General features: G+C 54.0%; 8 protein-coding genes across 8 annotated transcripts; 3 read left to right on the top strand and 5 right to left on the bottom strand.

The window, feature by feature from the left end:
* Window positions 1–5: 5 nt before the first annotated feature.
* Window positions 6–1776, top strand: Z520_08421 (uncharacterized protein; the record flags this gene model as incomplete). Its single annotated transcript, XM_016778918.1, has 2 exons — window positions 6–1194; window positions 1286–1776. 2 exons carry the CDS (start codon window positions 6–8, stop codon window positions 1774–1776), a joined length of 1680 nt encoding a protein of 559 aa, XP_016629837.1.
* Window positions 1777–3457: 1681 nt separating this feature from the next.
* On the top strand, window positions 3458–5234 carry Z520_08420 (uncharacterized protein; the record flags this gene model as incomplete). The annotated part of the gene is made up of 3 exons (XM_016778917.1): window positions 3458–3742; window positions 3801–4937; window positions 5034–5234. 3 exons carry the CDS (start codon window positions 3458–3460, stop codon window positions 5232–5234), a joined length of 1623 nt encoding a protein of 540 aa, XP_016629836.1.
* A 1481-nt stretch (window positions 5235–6715) lies between these two features.
* On the top strand, window positions 6716–9040 carry Z520_08419 (uncharacterized protein; the record flags this gene model as incomplete). Its single annotated transcript, XM_016778916.1, has 1 exon — window positions 6716–9040. One exon carries the CDS (start codon window positions 6716–6718, stop codon window positions 9038–9040), a length of 2325 nt encoding a protein of 774 aa, XP_016629835.1.
* Window positions 9041–9260: 220 nt separating this feature from the next.
* Window positions 9261–10486, bottom strand: Z520_08418 (uncharacterized protein; the record flags this gene model as incomplete). The annotated part of the gene is made up of 3 exons (XM_016778915.1): window positions 9261–9407; window positions 9492–10252; window positions 10372–10486. 3 exons carry the CDS (start codon window positions 10484–10486, stop codon window positions 9261–9263), a joined length of 1023 nt encoding a protein of 340 aa, XP_016629834.1.
* A 1086-nt stretch (window positions 10487–11572) lies between these two features.
* Z520_08417 (uncharacterized protein) lies at window positions 11573–12606 on the bottom strand (the record flags this gene model as incomplete). Its single annotated transcript, XM_016778914.1, has 2 exons — window positions 11573–12186; window positions 12246–12606. 2 exons carry the CDS (start codon window positions 12604–12606, stop codon window positions 11573–11575), a joined length of 975 nt encoding a protein of 324 aa, XP_016629833.1.
* A 1827-nt stretch (window positions 12607–14433) lies between these two features.
* Window positions 14434–16116, bottom strand: Z520_08416 (uncharacterized protein; the record flags this gene model as incomplete). Its single annotated transcript, XM_016778913.1, has 1 exon — window positions 14434–16116. One exon carries the CDS (start codon window positions 16114–16116, stop codon window positions 14434–14436), a length of 1683 nt encoding a protein of 560 aa, XP_016629832.1.
* A 1276-nt stretch (window positions 16117–17392) lies between these two features.
* Z520_08415 (uncharacterized protein) lies at window positions 17393–18682 on the bottom strand (the record flags this gene model as incomplete). The annotated part of the gene is made up of 1 exon (XM_016778912.1): window positions 17393–18682. One exon carries the CDS (start codon window positions 18680–18682, stop codon window positions 17393–17395), a length of 1290 nt encoding a protein of 429 aa, XP_016629831.1.
* Window positions 18683–19557: 875 nt separating this feature from the next.
* Window positions 19558–20548, bottom strand: Z520_08414 (uncharacterized protein; the record flags this gene model as incomplete). The annotated part of the gene is made up of 2 exons (XM_016778911.1): window positions 19558–20107; window positions 20178–20548. The coding sequence occupies 2 exons, from the start codon at window positions 20546–20548 to the stop codon at window positions 19558–19560; spliced, it is 921 nt and encodes a 306-aa protein (XP_016629830.1).
* Window positions 20549–20553: the final 5 nt, after the last annotated feature.

The raw sequence follows: 20553 nt of genomic DNA, 5'->3' as shown, positions 1-20553 counted from the left end.
CCACGATGAAGATGCCAAATTTCAGACCACATTCCTTTCATCTGCGGCTCCAGGGTGAATCTTCAATCTGGATCAACGATGACATCCGACCCCTCCCTCCTTCACGCCGCCTTTGGGACACATGGGCATACATCTCATTCTGGGCCATCAATCAGATCGCCCTGAGTAACTGGCAGCTTGGAGCATCTCTCATTGCAGTCGGTTTGTCCGTCTGGCAGACCATGATCGCAGTAATCATCGGCAAGCTCATAATCGCTGGAGTCGCAATATGTAATGGAATGATCGGTGCGACCTGGCATATTGGGTTCCCAGTTATGTCGCGTGGAATATGGGGTGTCTGGGGATCTTATCTCATCATCATCCAGCGGATCGTTCTGAGTCTAACCTGGTTCTGCGTACAATCCTGGACGGGTGGTCTCTGTGTCACTGCAGTTCTCAGCTCCATATTCTCCTCCTTCCAGCACATGAAGAACACCCTGCCTGCATCAGCAAACACCGACACAAAATCATTGACTGGCTGGATAGTCTACAACATTATCACGATACCCATGCTCTATATACCCCCAGAGAAGACCCGACGATTACTGTTCATCATGAACTTGATCTCTGTTACCACCCTCATCTCAATGATGATATACGTCCTGTCTACTGCTAAGGGCGGCGGTCCACTGTTGTCGGCGCCTGCGGCAGCACAATCAGGCAGTGAATTGGGCTGGGCCATCGTGCAAGGTATAACGACAGTGATTGGGGGTATTGCGGTGGGACTCACAAACCAAACCGACTATTCTCGCTTCGCTCGCCGACCAGGCGACCAGATTTTTGGCCAGTGGTTCTCCATCCTTACCTTGGGCACAATCTTGCCGCTGTTTGGATGTCTCACGAGCTCAGCTTCCATCAAACTGTACGGCCAGGCTTACTGGAACCCACCTGATCTACTCCTCCGCTGGCTTGATGATGACTATAATTCTAAGTCTCGGGCGGCGGCCTTCTTTGGTGGCTGTGGCCTTGTGGTCTGCCAGCTCGCGATCAACACCATCGACAACGCATTTTCTGCTGGAATGGACATGGCTGGTTTGTTGCCAAAGTACTTCAACATCAGGCGAGGATCCTACCTGGCACTCATCCTCTCTATTGCCATGTGCCCATGGGAGCTGCTTGCCTCGGCCGGGACTTTCATCAGTGTTATGGGCGCTTGTATGTCTCTCCCCTTTTTGCTCCGCAGATTTTCTTTCACTGTTCAGCATGAGCACCATTTGAACAGACTAGCTAACCATGCCCGTGACAGACTCTGTCTTCCTCGGACCCATGTGTGGCATCCAGATCTGCGACTATTTCCTGGTCCGCTCCCGCCGGATAAAGTTGTCGGACCTTTACCGGCCCTCCCCATCGGGCATCTACTATTACTTCCACGGCGTCAACCCGCGCGCATTTGTGGCATGGGTATGTGGCTGGGCTCCTCAACTACCTGGATTCATTGCCTATGTCAATCCGAGCGTGAGCGTGCCGAAGGCTTGTACGGACATGTTTTATCTCGCCTTTCCATTGGGGCTGGCCATCAGCTTCACGCTCTACCTTGGACTCAACAAGGTGTTCCCTCCCAAGGGTCTGGGCGAGTACGACGACGTCGATTACTATGGCACTTTCACTAGCGACGAAGCTGCCAAGCTTGGAGTCTCGCTTTTGGAAGAAACACAGGGCGAGGAGAAGGCCGAGCAGTTTGGCTATCCTGCGAACCAGAAGGATGTGGAGACGGATATCTACGAAACAAAGTTTTAGAAGGGGCGGAGGATATTGTGACCACTCAGTTCTCTGGTGCTTTCGTTCTGCAATGGGTTCGAGGTTCTTGTTCACAAACAAATACTGAGCATCCGTCACATGTATACACTAGAAACATGGGCAACATAAGACGAGCCAAATATAACGGCCTTGTGTGATCATGCCCTCCGTGGCCGCTTTAGAACTATTTTACCTTTCCTCAGCCTCCCACTCAGCTTTCGACCGTCATAGCTTGCTATGATATCTGCCGATCCTTATAAATGGACAACAAGCAACCAGGCTAGAATCCGAAGTACTTCTGTGGTGTGATAAACAGGACAACAGCAAGCCCAATCGGAATGTTCCGAAGGTCGACAGTGGTGGTAATTTTGGAGACGATGGGACGACTACCTAATTCAAGTCTCTGACAACTGAGAACCTGCAAAGGACTTTCTCGCGGATTCTATTCGACTGAGAAATGCGCGCCCTTGCATATTATTGTGCTCACCAGCTTTCACAACAAGCTACAAAGAACATGAAATACGGGCTGGAGGATAGACTGTTGAAAGGGTCCTGCAGCAGCCTAAAAGCCACCCCGGGAAGTTGCAAGTCACAGTGGGTAGATGAAGGAAGTACCAAATGACCTCGAAAAGTCTAAAGCCCCATGAGCTTCCAATATTGAAGCATACCTAAGAGGGTATTGTTCAGCTGGACGACTTTCCACATTGCTCCGCGAGGCTGAAAAAGAGGGGCGCCTTTTGGATGGGCAAGCCTCCCCGATACGACCCTTTGACGATCTGCGAGGCTAGCCTTGTCGGCTTGGTCTCCGTCGAGCCCGGCTTTTAGCCAAGACGGAGCCAACGACGCTGAACCGCAACTTGTTGTTGACGTGACATGCAAAGCTTCCTCACGAGAACTCTGGGCTACACAACGGAAGAGAGACTGCTGTTCGGCCAGTGAAGGCGAGCGTCGGTCTGAACATCCTGGCATGTATGCTTAGATAATGGGCACAGGCCAACTCCGACCCTCTCTGAACGATAGCTGCCCATGCAGGAGGCTAGTCAGTCGCCCTTGACATGTTTATCGGATGCATGTTGGCCCCGATAGGCGTCCTGCCGATGAGGCCTATAGACGACCTATGGTGACATGGTCTTTAGCGTTGCGTCTGCATACTGAAGCCGCAATCCACGATACCGGTGCTGGCATACGCTATCTCTCATGCCTGTTCAGGTAACTCGCGACCCGCTGCGACGTTGATGCGGCGATGATCGACACGCCAGCCATTGGCCTGTCCTCCACCCGACAGTTGATAGCATCGTCATTGGGTCACTGAGTCCATTATGGCTATCGAATTCCCCGTTTTGGAAGGATGGATAAGATGCCTCTGTAAGTGTTCTGGACCAATTGACTTTGCTTGTTGTCCCGATTGCTATGGAGCATTTGATAATAGACCAGGGTCGTGGAAAATGCGGAACACAACAACGGGACTGATGGGTTCCCGACCCTGCGGGACGGAGCTGGGACTCGATAGAGGTATGTCCCTAGCCTCGTACTTCACCTTCCTAGCGACAAATAAAATGACAATCCATTCCCTGGGGATTGTGACCTTGTCGACCGAGTGGACTCCTTTTCGAGTGTGGCTACTCACAGATCACCTTACTTCATTTCACAGCCCAGGACAAAGGAAAGCCTTCCTACGACCATGGCAGACGCGAATCGCAATGTGGTCCCTGGGACCATCCACCTCGTCGACACCGAGGCTGCTGAACACTCCGGCAAGAAGGACATTGTCCTCAACCCACGGCCGAGTTCAGACCCAGAGGATCCGTTGAACTGGACCAAGAAAAGGAAGCTGTGGGCCATCACCATGGCGTACATCTACATCCTGGGCATCGGCATGTCTACAACTGTGCAGTATTCGATCTTGACCAATATCGGCGAGGCAACCGGCATCTCAATTGCTGATATCAATACTGGAACCGGCCTGGTAAGCTTGCCCGCACAGAAATCTCTTCCTATAGTCGTCCATTCTGACAACAAGTCAGCAATTCCTGTTTGCAGGGTGGGGATGCCTTTTCTGGCAGCCAGTGGCACTCACATACGGACGGCGAGGAGTTTATATCCTGAGCAGTCTGTTGGCAATCGGCCCTATGATCTGGACGGTTTACACAACCTCTACAAGTATATGGTGGGCTCACCGCAGTCTCCTGGGGCTCATCGTCGCTCCAGTGGAGTCACTGGGCGAAATCTCCGTCTCGGACCTGTTCTTCGCCCATGAACGTGGCAATTACATGGGCATCTATACCCTGCTTGTGTTCGGCTCGAATGCCCTGGCACCCTTTCTGGCTGGATTCGTCACCTACTCCATGGGCTGGGAGGCAGCCATATGGTTCGGAACCATCATCCTCGGCGTCTGTACGGTCATCATTTATTTCGGCATGGAAGAGACCATGTTCTTCCGTCAGACCATCGAAGGCGTTGACGAAGGAGCCGCAGAGATGACCACTGGCATCGAGACCTTGGGAGAAAAGACCGATGCTGTCTCCAAGAGTGCACCTCTCCAGGAGCCAAGCTCTCCCATTGTTGAGTCCATTCGCGTCAAGAAACGAACCTACTGGCAGAAGCTGCAGCTTTTCAGACTCGACAAAGACCGACCGTCAGTGAAACAGATGTTCATCATGATGGTCCGACCGCTTTGGATGTTCTTCTACTTCCCCAATGTCAACTGGGCCGGCTTCCTTTATGGCTCCTGCTTGTGCTGGTACAATGTGCAAAACGCCACCATGGCCTTGATCCTGAATGCCGCTCCGTACAACTTCTCCGCCAGGGCGGTTGGCATTTCCTACCTGTCGCTACTGATTGGTTGCTGCGTCGCCTGGTGGTGGGCAGGCTGGGCCGGTGATGAGATCGCCATCAGAGTCGCTAGGCGGAACAGGGGCATACGCGAGCCAGAGCACCGACTCTGGCTTCTGACCTTTTCCGGGACGCTTGCAACAGCCGGACTGATCCTTTGGGGGGTTGGCGCCGCTCACCAAATCCAATTCATGGGTCTGATCATTGGCCTTGGTATGACCAGTTTTGGCATCGTGAGTGGCGGAAGCACTTCTCTGGCATACGACGTCGATTGCTTCAAGGAGATTGCCGGCGAGACTGTGGTTCTAGTCATTGTGATTCGCAATACAGTAAGTTCTTCCCCTCCTCCTTTCAGCCTTGACCTTTGCCCGCGACAGACAAAGAACATGAAAAATTGTTTGAGGCAAACCGCTGACTTGTCACAGATGGGCTTTGGTATGAACTACGGAATCACTCCGTGGTTGGAGAACACCGGGACGCAGAACTGCTTCATCGCCGTGGCTTTCCTCTGTCTGTTCTGCAACTTCAGTTTCCTGTTCATGACCGTCTGGGGCAAGAAGTTAAGACGCATGTCCGCAAAGAAGTACTGGGAATATGTGGACACTCTGATCGTCGCGGCACATTAGATCAACCACCTGCAGTTGCCCACGGTCCAGGCTTGGTGGGCGATATGTGGATGATGGAATGAATGGCCCCAAGGCAAGCAAGCCCGGGACAGAGGAACGAATATGTCTGAGAGAAGCCTTGGGGGATCGCGGAATAGTGTGATCGACAGACCTAGTACCTCGTATAAACTTTGCTTCATGAGGCAGTTTCCCTGCGCCCGCCCGAGTACGAGGAATTAGTCTTAGACATGCTGATCTACTTTTAGCTGGCACTTGGCGAACTCTTTGCTCGCACCAACTCGTGCTCGTAGACCTTTTTTTCAATATGCGGATCGAGCAGCCTGTTCAACGAATCCCAGATATGCGTCCAGCCGGCCGTTTGAACCAAAGAATTCACTTCCTCAGGCTTGCAGGAGGAAAGCATCATATCCACCTTCTGCCACGCATCATCTCGTCGTGCAGAACGTTATCAAATGTCGACAATGATAACCTGTTACTCGCTACTGCTAAAACTCCAAGCCTCTCTTTCCCGATTGGGAAGATACCTAGGTGCCCTTGGTGACGCGTGACGACGCCGCTTCGCCTACCCGCACGAAATAACAAAAAGGGTAGGCAGGAAAATTAGTTCTTATCTGTCACAGTCCAATACTACCACCCGCCGGAATGAGACGTCTGCGGCTCGGACATATCCAAGAGACAAGGAGTGGATCCTCCAAGACGATGAACTGATACCCTGCAGGTCTCCTCGAGTCAGTGTGAAGAAGGGTTGTTAGGTGCCAAATGCCACTGCCAGGACGAAGACCGGGGCATCAATCAATCAACCAATCAACGACAACGGTCCGCCATGAACTTGGTTACCTATTCTGGCCATTCTCCAAGTCCCTCCCAATCGCGATATCCTCATTTCTTCTATTTATCAGCCCGAAGGATCCCTGAAACCCCGCATGTGGATATCACCGCCAGCCCGGCCAACTGGCTGCCCGAGGCATGTCCATATCACTGGCCCAACAGGAGATCGAGTATTTTCGATTGACTTGACACCAATGGGGAATTGGTATGTCTGTGGCCCGCAGATAGCGCTGATCAGCGCCCGATAATCGTCAAACAGGGAGTTCATCGAAATGCTCCTCCTCGATACCACAGCGCAGGTCTGTGACTTGGAAAACCGCCGGAAAGACGGGCTGGACGCGGAGAGAAGGTGAGTACCCATCGAAGCGCTCTCGTAAAATGACATGCGGGAACCAAGTACAAATGAACTTTGACTCATCGTGTCTTGACAGAGTTGATAGTCTTTGCGTCTTCATCATCCGTCCCCATTGGCAAAGGAGATCCCAAACTTGCAGGGCCTGACAAACGGCGATCTGGGATATATATTATAGAAGAGTCCTCCTTCAACGGGCTATCCTGGGGCAGACATCGTGGAGAAAGAGCTTTTCTAAATTGACCGGTAGAACAAGGAGCCTCCTCGGCGGTCGACTGGTCGCGTCGTGGCCTTGTCAACAATGAGTACAATCGATACACCGCCCAAGGACTATCCATCCGAAATCACGGGCTATGCCGAGCCATGGATCGCCAGTCCCGGCGACGACGTCGCAATCAAGGTATCCTGCACGGAGCCAGAATACTCGTACCGCACCGTGCGGGTAATCCAGGGCGTTCAGGAAGAGCATTCCCCCGTCAAGCAACTCGAGGAAATCTCCCAGATCCCCACCGGCGTGGCGCCAGGACGGTTCCAACTTGCCCGGTCGGGTTCCTATGCGATTGTGAAACGGCTGAGTCTGCCGTCTTCTCTGGATGGGGTGGAGGTCTCCCTGTATTTCCAAGCCTGGCTGCCACAGGCGGGCCACTCGCAAGCCATCATTTCGAACCTGAACGCCGAGACAAAGACCGGACTGGCCGTGTTGATCAACGAGAGTGGCCTTGTTGAAGCATGGATCGGGACTGGGAGCGGAGTGGACACGGTCCAGACGGGATTCAGCCCGGCACGACGACGGTGGATCAAGTTGCAGGTCGTGCTCAAGGGCGCCGAATGCTCAATCACTCTCCAACCCGTGGTGTATATCGTGGAGAAGGCGCCGGCAGCGTCGTCGGTGCAAACCACGTTGGCGACTCCCGCCGTCTTCGTCGCCACCGCATCGACGCCGTTTTCCGGCGATCTCTTGCTCGCGGCGACCTACGCGGACAGCCCGACCGCCGCGTTTCCCCGGGCGACGCATTTCTTCAACGGACGCATTGACAGCCCGACAATTTCTGTGCTCAAAGGAGCTGCCAAGATAGTCGTCGCCAAATACGACTTCTCGCGCAACATCTCCGAGGACAGCATTCTCGATGTCTCGGGCAACAACTTCCACGGTGTCTTGGTCAATGCGCCCACAAGGGCCGTCACGGGCCACGACTGGAACGGGGGCGAGTCGGACTGGACCAAGGCGAAATACGGCTACGGCGCGATCCATTTCCACGAAGACGACCTCGACGACGCGCAGTGGGAGACGGACTTCACCATCAAGATCCCGCAGGACGCGAGGTCCGGCATCTACTCTGTGGAAGTCAAGTCCACCAACGGCAAGACATCGGACATGATCACCTTTATTGTTCGGACTCCAATGCCGCAAACGCCAGCAACGGTGACAGGTGCGAAGGTGGCACTGGTGCTCTCGACGTTCACGTACCTGGCGTACGCCAACGAGCAGATTTCAGACCCGAACCGCTCGAGCTCGATCGACGCCGGGCCGGGCTTCGACCACTCGTCCATCAAACGCACCGAAGACTTCAACCGTCTGACGCGCCGCCGCGACGTGGGCCTGTCCAACTACGACGTGCACAACGACGACTCGGGCACCGTCTTCTCGTCCGCAAAACGGCCCATCCTGAACCTGCGGCCGGGATATGTCATGTGGGCGTTTGAACGGCCCCGCGAGCTCAGCGCCGACTCCATGATGATTGGGTTCCTGGAGCGGCACAAGATTCCCTATGATATCGTGACGGACCACGACCTGCACTTCCACGGGGCTGCGGCGTTGGCGCCCTACAACACCGTCATCACGGGCTCGCACCCGGAATACCCGACGGTGGAATCCTACAACGCGTACGAGAACTTTGCCCGCCAGGGCGGCAACATCATGTACCTCGGCGGCAACGGCTTCTACTGGGTCTCGGCCCTGGACACGGCTCGGCCGTGGCGTCTCGAAGTCCGCCGCGGCGACCAAGGTGTCCGCACATACACCCTCCCCGGGCCGGAGAGGATCATGAGCCTGAACGGGACCCAGGGAGGGCTGTGGAAAAGTCGAGGCCGGTCCTCGCACGGCCTCTTTGGGATATCTTTCTGCGCCGAAGGCGTCGGTCCGGGAGTGCCCTTCAAACGCACCGAGAAGAGCCTCGCGCCCGAGTTCGCATGGATGTTCAAGGACATGTCGCCCGAGGAGCTGCTCATCGGCGAGCACGGCCTCGGCGGCGGCGCCAGCGGCGACGAGATCGACTCGTTCGATATCAAATGCGGCAGTCCCACCAACGGCGTCGTCATCGCCACCAGCACGGGCCACCCGGATGCGTTTGGCATCGTGCCGGAAATCACAATGTTCCCCATCACCAAGACGCTGGGGACCCAGACGGACGAGATCCGCTCGGACATTGTCTACTACGAGACGGACGCGGGGGGAGCCGTGTTTTCTGTAGGCAGCATCAATTGGTATTGCTCGCTGGGCTGGGATGATTATAATAACAACGTGGCCAAGTTGACCGAGAATGTCATTAGAGAGTTCTTGGCCAGGGCAGAGAACAAGAACCAGCAGGAGGAGGCTAGGAAGGAAAGCGTGGTCGTCAGCTCGTGATCCTTGTCCTAGTTAGTTCCGTTTGTTGGACATGCGAAACACTAGCTTATAGAACAAGAAGAATCGTCTCTCAGAACGTGCTCTGGGGGTACCTGTGACCTCTTTTGACAGGCCTTGAGCAGTTTGATCTCGTCTCTGTACTTTACTACTCTGCAATATTCCGTAAGGATTGGAAGACCGAGCAACATCAGATAAGCAAAGCTTCGCGGCACATGCCAAATCAGATCGAGGACCTCCCCAGACCCGGGAACAAGGTCTGAGCATTTCGGAAATTGATCTTCTCGCGCAGTTCCCGGTCCATCTGGAATGTCTCGAGCTGCTCGAGAAAGGCCGGGTACGCGGGTAGAGGAGCGTAAGGAAAGTCGCTCTGGCCCCAGACAAAGTCAGTTTGTGAGATGTTCACAGGGGGGGGAAAGAAAAGTAATTCTTTCGTTCATGCGGCCAGCCTTACCCCGTAGAGGATGTGACCGTGAGGAACAAGCTCGAGCAGCATGTTCAACACGGCGGGTGAGCTCGACAGGGCCAAATCAAAGTAAAAGCTCCGAAAGTTGTCCATCACCGTATCGTGCGTGACGCCGATCGCGGCCTTCGCGGCCAGGTCTGGAGTTTTGCTCAGGGGCGTGGCAATCCGACTGATGACGTACGGTAAGGTGCCTCCGGCGTGGGACAGAATCACCTTGCAGTCGCGATACTTATTCAACGTCCCCATCATGATCATGTCCATGGCGGTCCGGCTCGTTTCGTGCGGGTAGTCGATCATCGGCTGAGGCATGCGTTTGTTGACGGGACTCGTGTCGACCGGGTGTGTCGGGTGGATGAAGACGACACATTTTCGCCGGTTCAGTTCGGCCCAAATTGGCTCGATGGCAGGGTTTCCCAGATAAGTATTGGATCTGCCATAGCGAGTGTACAGGGTAACCCCGTGCGCTCCAAGGTCGTCGAGTGCGTAGCGTAACTCCTTGAGCGCCGCAGTCGTGTCCAGGACATCTGGTAGACTTGCAAAGAAACCAAATCGTGCTGGGTTACCGTCGCGGATTCTCGCTCCTTCGAGATTCAATCTGCGTGCCAGATCGGCGGACTCGGGTCCGCTTGCTGCAATGCATGCCCCTGGTGCAGTGACGGACAGTATGGCGGTCCTGGTGCCCAATCTGTCCATCAGCTGCAGAGAACTCTTGGAACTCCAAGTCGGCGTGGGCCATCCACTCGGATCCCCTGGACAGTTCAGTGTAAAGTCACAGATAGTGAGCTCCTGTTAGCATACCCCCAGCCTTTCCAACCGCTAAGGGCTACGTTAGTAATGATGCTTGAAGGTTAGAAGCGGCAGATCTTACCTTTGGCGTAGAAGTCGGGCACAAAGTGATGGTGGGTGTCGACTTTGTTGCGTGGGGGAGTTGGTGGCCAATGCAGGACGGCACCCAGGAGTTTGTCTTTGAGATTTTGAGCCATGTTCAGAATGAGATGGGCAAATAAGCCTGAGCTGAGACGATGGCAATCATGGGAGTCACCAGGTTGATACAGAAACCAGCGTAGAACAACATCTCACAGTCAATTGAGCTGTATGCCCAAAGACGACATATTCTGAACCGGAATCCAAAGCCGTCAGATTGATTCTCAGGTTAATCCGAGATCGACGCCGGGGATTGATATCGCCGAATATTAACGAGTACTCAGGACCTGATGTGGCGCGGCTCCTTGAAGCCAGCAGAGTATGGCGAGGTGTCCATGCCCTCAGAAGGGAGAACAAACCTAGATATTATCACTTCGAGGCTAGAATAGAATACAAAAGGTCAAGGTTTACGGACGGAGCGTACCTAGTATGTTCAGGAGGTCGGGAGAGGAATAATGAAAATCCGAGATATTATTTGAAGCTGCGCCGACAAATGCGGCGACGAGGCCAATCTCGCTACTCTTCCCACAGCCATCCATCCTACTCGCCATGCGCAGCTCAGGGTTGCTGCATTCCATATAGCAAACTTGTGCCAGGAACCAGCCTTGCGGAGTAAAGAGTGCTTCGTCATAGACTGGCAGCGCTTTCTGATGCTCAGGTGGTGCTGTTTTCTTTTCCGACTGACATCTAGGCACGAAAGAGCTCGTCTCGAGGCAAGTTTCCAACCCGAGCCAGACGAAGGATTCCATCAAGCCCTGTCCTTCTCCTCCTTCCTCCCTCTATCGAAGCCCGTTGAAAGCCGCGTGGGAAATTCTTAGACCACACCTTCGTTTAGAAAGACCAAGATCGGCCTGCCGACATCGTGGAGATGCTGGACTGCATACCCAGCTGTGGACTGGAGAGACTTGAGATGGCGAGATGTGCAGCAGAAAACGATCCAAAGATTTTGCTTCGAACAGTAAATAAACACTCGCACATCGACTATGTACAACTGGAAAATGGTACTGTAGGCGCCAGTCAGATGATTCACCACCTTGCTTTTTATTCCCCCTTTGGCCTCGCTCCAGGAAGATGCAACACATCACAGAAACATGGCATTCCGACATCTCGGATCCTCTCAGCTCCCCAGCAAGCCCCGTCCTCGATCATTCCTCATATCTCCCTCCCACAAACATGAGATTACTTCGTTCTAGGGCGCCCTTCAAATATTCATAGACGGTAAATGTGACTGCTTGCCCAGGCGCCACACGCATCACTCTGGGCGTGATCCCCTTGTAGAACGCCCTGGGTCCTTCCTGCTTGAACATCTCGTTGGATATCTTCATGATCCTTGACAGAGCAGTCTGACCTGGTTCCGCCGGTGTCTTCTGCAATCGGGTCTTGATTGTATCGATCGGGGCATTGGAGAAGGGACCCATGGCGCCAGATATCAGCCCAATGACGGTGGTTTGATACCCTGGTAGGTTCTTGTTGTCATATTCGGGTTGCCACCTTTGCAGCATCTCTTTCAATTCTGTGTATACGGTGAAGTTGACTGCTTGGTTCGTGCCCTGCCGTAGAGCAGTGAGAGAAACGCCGCGGTAGATGGCACCGATGCCTTCTTCGCGGATGACGGTCATGAGGGCGTGAGGCGCACTTCGATATTTGGGAACATCGAGCGGGTCGGAGAGACTGTGGTATTGGGCCTGCATTCGGATCTTGACCACCTCCATTGGAGTCACCACTGCGACGGCTTCCGTGACACCGGCAGCCAAACCAGCTGTGTATGATGAGTTAGTCCTTGTCCAGTCGCCGTCACCTGCGTGCACGGGAGCATACCTAGGAATGTCGCCTGCGAGCTCACTTTCCCGCTCTGATCGGCCAGTAACTGCTTATACCACTCGTACGAGGTGAATCGAATGGCCATCTTGGGAACAATACCAGTGAGAACGGCGCCTAAACCCTTATATAGACCAAAGACCGTTTCCCGCTTGATGATGTCCCTTCCAGTCATCAGAAACCCTCGTTTCTTCGTCCCCGGGGTCCTCCCTCTTCTGGACAATTGCATTCGCACTTTTATCGTGTCAAGCGGGTGACAGACCAGGGCTTCCATCATGCCCGCGCCACCGCCGGCGATTAGATTTGTGGCGGCGCTGGCCGGTTTCTTGCCGCCTTCACCTTTGACGCTTTTGGCAGACATGTTGACAGGTCTTGGGCGAATGAGCCGTGTAGCTACCTTCTCATGCGAGCCTAATCAAGCCCAGTCTAAGGAGTCTTTCGAGCAGGCAAGTATGGTTTTCAAAGTCGGCGGATTCGAGGCTGAGGGCTGATGAGCTTCTCGACTCGATTGATCACCTGAGGAGCAATGAGGATGGCAGAGAGAGCGTAGTCCGCAGCAAGGGTATTTTATGACACCACAGACAGGTTCGGGGACAAGGAAAAAGAATAAGAAAAAACGAAGCTCCCAAGCGCAACGCCTACGCTTCAGTGAGTGAGTGAGAGGAGAGACGATCGTGATCTCAAACCTCCAAGAAAGTGGAAAGAGGAGATCAGAGAGTGAGGTCAGTCTGGCACGAGCCCAAGCGAAGGGAGCAAGGAAATACAGCTAGTCTTATGACAATCCAGACCAGCGAGGACGTGGCACTCGAGCCAAAGCCGTTCTAATCCGGAAAATCATCGAAGATTGCAGCTCGTGAGGGCCGAGAGGCAACGACGACAAAACGCGTTACCTTCGCAGGCAAAGATTTGTGTGAGTGTTTGTCCCCTTCCGCCGAGGCAGGATTGACAGCGCGGGACCTTGAGTGGGCAACGTCAGGGCCGAGCAGGGATGGAGCCACGGCCAAGTTGCCCATGGGAAAGAGATTTCATCATTGCCCCGTGCAGCAGCTTATTCGCGAGACTTAGTTAGCCCCAAGAGAAGCTCCCCCAGGCACAGCAAGGACGAGTGGAAGCAAGGGACTGGATGGAGTCAGAAGGGGGCACGAGGGTCAGCTGGATGAGAACAACCCCAAGAGCCCCCACCAGGTGCCTGGGTTGAAGTAATTTGTGACGCATGTTTTACGAAGATCGAGACTGGCCAAATGTGACCCGGTCAAGCCAGTTTGAACGAAGCTGCGGCAACAATGAATGCGGGGAAGAAGCAAAAAGAAGGAGAGAATGACGGGTAATTACAGTCCGTCATCCATGGTCATCTTTTGCAATTCCCCCGCCAAGCATGTGATTTCTTTCGATTCTCCTTGAAGTTTCCTACTGCCTCGGCAAATCTGTTTTTCCATTTCCAGAACTTCTCCCGACATATGAGATTCTGGTGCTTGTACCGAGTACTCGGTGCACCACACAATCTCAATACATACCTAGGTAGGTATACATGAGTCAACCTTTCAACACCCACCTCTCGGGCACATGGTACAAGGTACTCTCAACAGACACAACATACGGGCCGTGCCCAAGTTCCCTGGACTACCCTCCGGCTATCACTGAGCCTTCTGCCCAGCCCACCGAACAATACCCGAATCTCCCGAATCTCTTTCGTCCTATTCTCTGCTGATTTCTGCGGACTCCGACATTTTCCGGTGTCAAGGCTGAGACGCCAGACTCCACTGTATCTACCCAGCTCGCGAGGTCCGTCAACTGTCGTGTGTTCTTCTCGGTCAAAATCATCGGGGTGGCGGTGGCAATTAATGTTCCGGCTGTCGAGGCCAGCCCTCGATGGACATACTCAAGAAGTTCGGGACTCGCAGCATGGTCGGCGTAGTATAGCCGGAGACAAGGACTCAGAGGAAGAAGTCCGTTGTCTTTGCCGCAGCATCAGCACACTTGTATAGTTTACCTCTTTCAATGGTTCCAGTGGCTGTATGAGCGCGTCGATGTGCCATATCCCTGCTATGCCCGTTCCGCTGTCGGCGCACCGGTGGGTGTGGTTCAAGGGTCACAGGTTAGGGATTGCGTCCACAGTAGCCTCGATAACCTAAGGTGCCAGTAGCGCAATTTCCTAGGTCGTACATGACCGGCCAATTCACAGCCTTGTTCAGTCTCCAAGATCAGCGTGCACGGCTCGCTGTAAGAGCCACGTCAATTTTGTCAGACTGCCCGCTTTCAGATGATCCAGGAGCAGAAACCTCTCCTGTATCGGCATGAAGTCTTCCCAAGAGAAGATCCCGAGCTTCTTTGCAAGTCTCTGAAAATGCACCGCAAACCATTCTTGATTGTGTACCAACTCGCTTGCGACAGCGCCCAAGCCAGCAACCCACAACAGCATCATTTGTTCTTGCAGACTTGCCGGGTGTTCGTGTAGATTCGAAACGATCCTCCCCAGTCGAATCCGCAAGGGTTTTGCATCGACGGCCGCGCGCAGGGTGACGGGTCCTGCACTAGCAGCATACGGAACACATGATGGGACGAAGGCCATCCAAACGATCAAAGCCAGTCGAACGCAGTCCTGGAAATTCGGCTCCCCAGAGACAGGGCTTTCGACGCTTTCCCCAGCAATGTCTTCCTTGAAATTGATCAATTCATCTGCAATGAAATAGCTTCGAGCCACAGCCCATTCTAGTTTGGGGATGAGTGCTTGTTCCGTGAGGCCAACCCAATGGCAATGAATGACGCAACAAAGCTCCAGAACGGCGTCTAGAAGATTTTGGAAATGCTCGCTGAAAACGCCATTGGTCTCCGTAAAACCATGGCCCATTGGCTGCTTGCCATGTTCGCGCAAGGCAGCTACGGCACAGGTATACTGCTGTGGTGTAAGCTCTTCGGTCCCCCACCTCTCTTTGATCAACGGCGGACTCTGTGTGGCAGCAGCCTGGAAACGATCAGCAATCCAGAGCATGCGGCGCATGTAAGGATCCAGGTTTTGAAAGCCGCCGAGATGATGGTTGCAGAGATACATTATCATCTTCCCATGCGTCCACACCGCCTCCCAATTTCTTCGGTAGCTCTCGACAGCCCACAAATACAGGATGCTTTGCACCAACTCATGGGTGATTGGTCGTGCTTGCCCCAGATAGTTCCTCAGGAGTCGAAGAGTTGCATCTGCGAGTCGCTCCGGTAGATCCGCTCGGGAGAAATGATACCGGTCAACGAACTTCATGCGAGCACTAGCGGCAGCGAGTAGGGCAAGGACATGCAATTCGTCGCTGGACGCTCGGCGGACAACTTGCACAGCAGGACTTGATGTGGATGCCAGAGGATGGCCCATGAATGCGACTATATCGCTTCGAGTCACTGCAGGGAAGAACTTCGAGACGAAGTACTCGAGTATGCGATGCTTCTCGAGGTTCATGGGGATTCGGAACTGGCCAAACGGATCCAATGAGCCCCCTGTGGGCATGACAAGCGAGAGCTTTTGAACATCGTGCTTGGGTCCTTCTGGAGTAGCGCAGCATTCCGAGTCTGCTTCGCGGCGCTGATTAACGTGGGGTCGAAGGGCAACAGAACGGGTACCCTTGCTGGGAGATGCGTCTGAAAGTACCGGGAGAGGGGCCGAGTCGAGCGTTTGCCTGGGAGCGACAGAAACAGGAGCCCATCCCAAAGAGAAGAGCCTGGCTCTCTTCAACTTCCTCCTGGTTTCTTTTTCCTTTTCATAGTCGCGAGATTTCTGAACATGCTTGTGGATCTGGCGCGAATCCTCGACGTCACCCTTGCTGTTGGAAAGGGACTTTGACGAGGCCGTCTTGTTCACAAAAAGAAGACCGGCCTTGTGCGCGGGCATCTCAGAGATGCATATTCCGAGGCAGTGCTTTGTAAGAGATGAGTGCGCATGGCCACATAGGGACAAGATTCTAGGGACCAGAAGGGGGATCTACGGAATGATACAAAGAGGAAAGAAGGGTTAAGACCATGGACCTGGGGGGGCTGCAACAGGCGGTCAATATGGTTGCCCACGAGCGTCTGCGATCAGCTTGCTCAGAACGGACAAACACCCCGTAGCTCACAAACGCAATAGCCTAGCCTATTAAACGTCGATTCGCGTGGTAAGAAAGGGGAATCGAAGGGATAAAGAACCTCCGGGCTGCAGCGACAGAAACCATCTTGATAGGCGTCATCCGCCCCCGGCCTTACGCTAGGCAGACACATGGCAGAGCTGGTTTGTGGGGGTGATTGAGGCCAATTTGAAGGCGTGGACAGAGAGCTAGGACCCTGTGGGCTGTGTGGGCTGTCAGTCACAGCTGACAACGGCGGGGCAGATCTCGACTTGTGGCCGTTATCAAGCCTGATTTGGGAATCGTACATTCGCTCAAGATAGCTTCTTGAGGCGACGGCGAGCAACAAGCGAAGATGGCGCATATGCATGTCTCCATTAAAGGTTGAAAATGACGCTGTCTCTGTCTGTGTGAAGCTGGTTTGTGAGGGAGGAACACCGACTGCGGCCTTGGCAATGCCTATTTCCTGCGGCGACAACCTGAACCTTCAGCTTAGTAGTATTCTGAAATCTTTCCCAGCTGACCATCAATCCATGATTCTCATCTCTCCATCTGTTAACAGGTGTCTCATCATGTCTCGTGGTCAATAGCCTTTCATCAACGCAACCGACCGAATGCAATAGAAAACCAGCGCCCGTGTGATTCCAAGGTCGCGCGGCTTCCTTTGCGGATTGAAGCCAACATCCTATTGCTCAACAAATACCCTGCTCCTTTTTCCTTTCTCCCGTACGAGCGACGCCTGTTGAATTCCGAACATTTGAGGCTTCTGAACAGCGATACTGCAAGGAGATGTATCGCGAAGAGCAAGGTGTCGACTTGAATACGAGATTGTTGCTATCGAGAGTGACGAACGTCTATTGCAATGGGGAAGATATTGATATAATTAGCCAAGTTGAGCTTCTGAGCCGTGAGGCAACTAATGTATAGCAGTACAAAACCGGCCCCAACCGTAATCGTAAAAAGTCCGATCATTGCTACCCGCATTGAACGTCAGATAGCCCTCCCAAACCTGTTTAAACCAAAAGCGAAACAGAGGGAGAAGAGACATTGTCAACTGTCTATCCATCAAGACAAGCAAGCAACCATTAGGTTCTCATAGTGCTTGTCAAAGTGGATCTCACCCTTGACTCTTTGGATCAGATCTCTCTTGTACCGGTGCGCATAGGCGCGCTTGACCTGGTCCAAATGCATCCTATCCCAATGCACCCTAACCACCCGTTGGACGAGCAAAACATCTTTCGTGCCAGGTCCTGCCATCGCATCTTCCAGTTGCGTGGCATCGGACATTGCACGATCAGACGCTCTCCGCACCATCAAGAGCAGCGCATCTTTCATGTGCCCCGAGAATTCGGATTCGATCACCTTTTCAAGCGACGAGCGGTACATCTGGTGCCAATGGTGTGCAATGGCGCGGATCTGGCCATCAGACCGCCTGCTGAGAATCGCGCACACGGTGATCTGATCGGTGCCGACGCGCGCATCCATGGCGCGATGCAGCTCGGAGCAGTCACGCTCGAGCTCCGTGGGGATGATGGGCGTGGACTCCTCGTTTCGCGTGGCCGACATGACCATATCGAACAACTTCTCCGTCTTGAGCGATAGATCACCCCTGACGTCTGCTTCCAGAGTATGTCTGTACGTCTGCTGATACGCCTGCTTGATCGCGCGCATGTCGGCATTCGAACGACCCAACAAAACATCATTCAAGACCGACTCCTTGGTCCCTAGCCCTTTGATCGCTCCGTGGACACTGTGTACATCATGCATAAGCGGGCCCTGCACAAGCGCGACCAGCCCGTCCTGGAAATGCTTTGATGTTTCCGACTTGATGTCTTTCTCCAGATCGCGGTGGAAGCGCTGGTTGTAGGTATTTCTCAGCAGAGCCATCTGCAAGGGGTCCGGTTTCGACAGGATGTTGATCAAGGTTCTCTCGTCAGTGCCGAACCCTTTCATGGCACCACGCAGGGCTTCTGCGTCGCGCGATGCATCACCTTGCGCCTGCGCGCCGAGGACGTAGCCAGGCGAGGGTTGCGCGGGAGGGGGGCCATATTGCTGCTGGTATTGTTGTTGTGGAGGATAGCCGCCGGGGGGAGGAGAGCCATATCCGCCATATTGTCCCGGGAAAGGACTTCCTTGAGGAGGAGGAGGCCCCCAACCACCTTGCTGCGGGCCTCCAAAGTGTTGTTGATGTTGAGGAGGAGGAGGAGGTGCGCCATAACCTCCCTGTTGAGGGGGAAATCCTCCCTGCGGAGGAGGATATCCGCCATACTGCGGGGGCCCCTGGGGGGGAGGGTACCCATAGCCCTGACCCTGTCCTCCGTACGGAGGTTGACCCTGCGGAGGGCCGTATGACATTTGCGACTTTGACGTGAGAGAGATGTATAAAGATCCGACGAAATCGGATTGGGAATGGTCTTCTTCGCGAAAAGTGTGTGATGCAAAAAACAATTGAATTAACGTGTAATACGCGAGAATGAAAAGCAAAAGGTTGCCTTTTGAGAGCTCAGGATAATATACCGAAGAGAAGAACGAGTTCGTAAGACGCCCCCGACCACCTAGCAAAGGCAGATGTTGTCTAGTAATAAGGATGACGCAGCACCGTTTGGAGCAAAGGAACGGAAAGTGTTTTGATACACAGGAATGGGCCAATACTACAGTAAGTAGGTGGGGGAGGGGGGCGCAGAGAGTGATGCCTTGGGTACCTAATTAGCGAGTAAAGAACTGTCCAGTGTGGCTGGGGCGCCGCATCATTTCCCGGGGCCCGATGCCACCCACCAATGCAGTCAAGCGCAGTCATGTGACTCTGCACCGCCATGCACTGCCCGTGGCGCAGTGGCGCGGTCTTGGCAGACAAATGGAGTGGCGCTGTCGTATTATGTCGTATTACTATCACGGGAGATCCTACGTAGCGGTAGAGAGAGGCGACGTCTGAGATTTAGGCAGAAACCCAGGCATTTTCCCCCAGGGGGCTTTTGGTCTAGGTCCTGACTTTCCATTGTCCCGATTATTGAAACGGGATGTCAGATGCATACCTAGGTACGGCTTTTCAAGAGTGCAGCTGGATGGCAAAGTCTGTAACGGGGCTCTCGGGTTGGAATATTGAGAGATACAAATAAGAGATGGTATAGAGGAGAACTGATGATAAGTTGTACTCGCATAAGGAGTATGATTTCACATTGAAACCCGACCTAGCGCCATAATCACTAACTACCAGGTAACTACGCCGTGTTTCACTCTGCAGTCTGATCCTCATGGAAAACCAAAGCTCGCACCTCAATCGACTCTCTCGAGTACTCATTGACCGTGTCGGGGTTCACAAACGCGGTATGCGGCACTCTCCTCGCGCGGCCGTCCAACTTGGAGTCGAAGCATTTGATCAAAAGCACCTCTTCGGGCGTCTGGCCGTACAAAAAGTGCCACTTGTGCTCCGGGTTGGGTCGCACCGTGTAAGTCTCGCCCTTGCGGGTCGGGTAGATCAGGCCAACGCCGACGAGGTCCGAGTCGGGCACGGAGTGCGCCTCGGCGACGGCGAGGGGGTCCTTGTAGATGGTCTTGATGGGCCGCCAGACGTTGATGATCTGGTAGCGGGTCTTGAGCAGGGCGTCGGCCTCGTCGGGCAGGTGGAAGGGCACGCGCGACTTGGCGGCGCTGTAGCTCTGGTCGATGTGCACGCGGTTCACGGGCCCGCGGAGCGGAGCGGCGGTGATGGCATTGCCCCGTTCGTCCTTTTGCGCGCGGCGGATCGTGTGGTCGAAGATCAGGACGCGCGAGGCTCCAGTTCTGTCATACACGAGGTCAATCAGCGAGAGGGAAGGGAGGATTGCGCCAGGGTGTGTCAAATGTCACTCACGCATCCTTCAACAGCTGTTCGGTCTCCGGGTAGTACTGTGCCTTGATCTGCTCATCGTCGACAAAGTCCTTTTCGACACTCGTGTGACGGTAGATCTCAAAGCCACTCTTGTCGAGCGTGTAGTTCTTCTCTTCGCCCCGGATATCATGTACCGTCACATCGAGCGTTTGCACCGGTCTCTCGTAGGTCTCGGGCTTGCCAACATAACTTGGAGCGGGGGGACTCCCATCGCCAGGGTCCTTGTAGTAGTTCAACTGCGTCTGGACATGATGTTTCTCCGGTTGAGGCGCAGAAGTGCTCTTCAATTGTGCCGTCAAGGGCTCAAATGAGGTCGAGTGACCGCCGGGCTGTTGAACCGCTGCCGATGCCATGATCG

Source organism: Fonsecaea multimorphosa (genome assembly GCF_000836435.1).
Source record: "Fonsecaea multimorphosa CBS 102226 unplaced genomic scaffold supercont1.19, whole genome shotgun sequence".
NCBI lineage: Eukaryota > Fungi > Ascomycota > Eurotiomycetes > Chaetothyriales > Herpotrichiellaceae > Fonsecaea > Fonsecaea multimorphosa.
The sequence above is the reverse complement of the archived record's forward strand: the minus strand, read 5'-3'. Positions and strand labels throughout refer to the sequence as shown.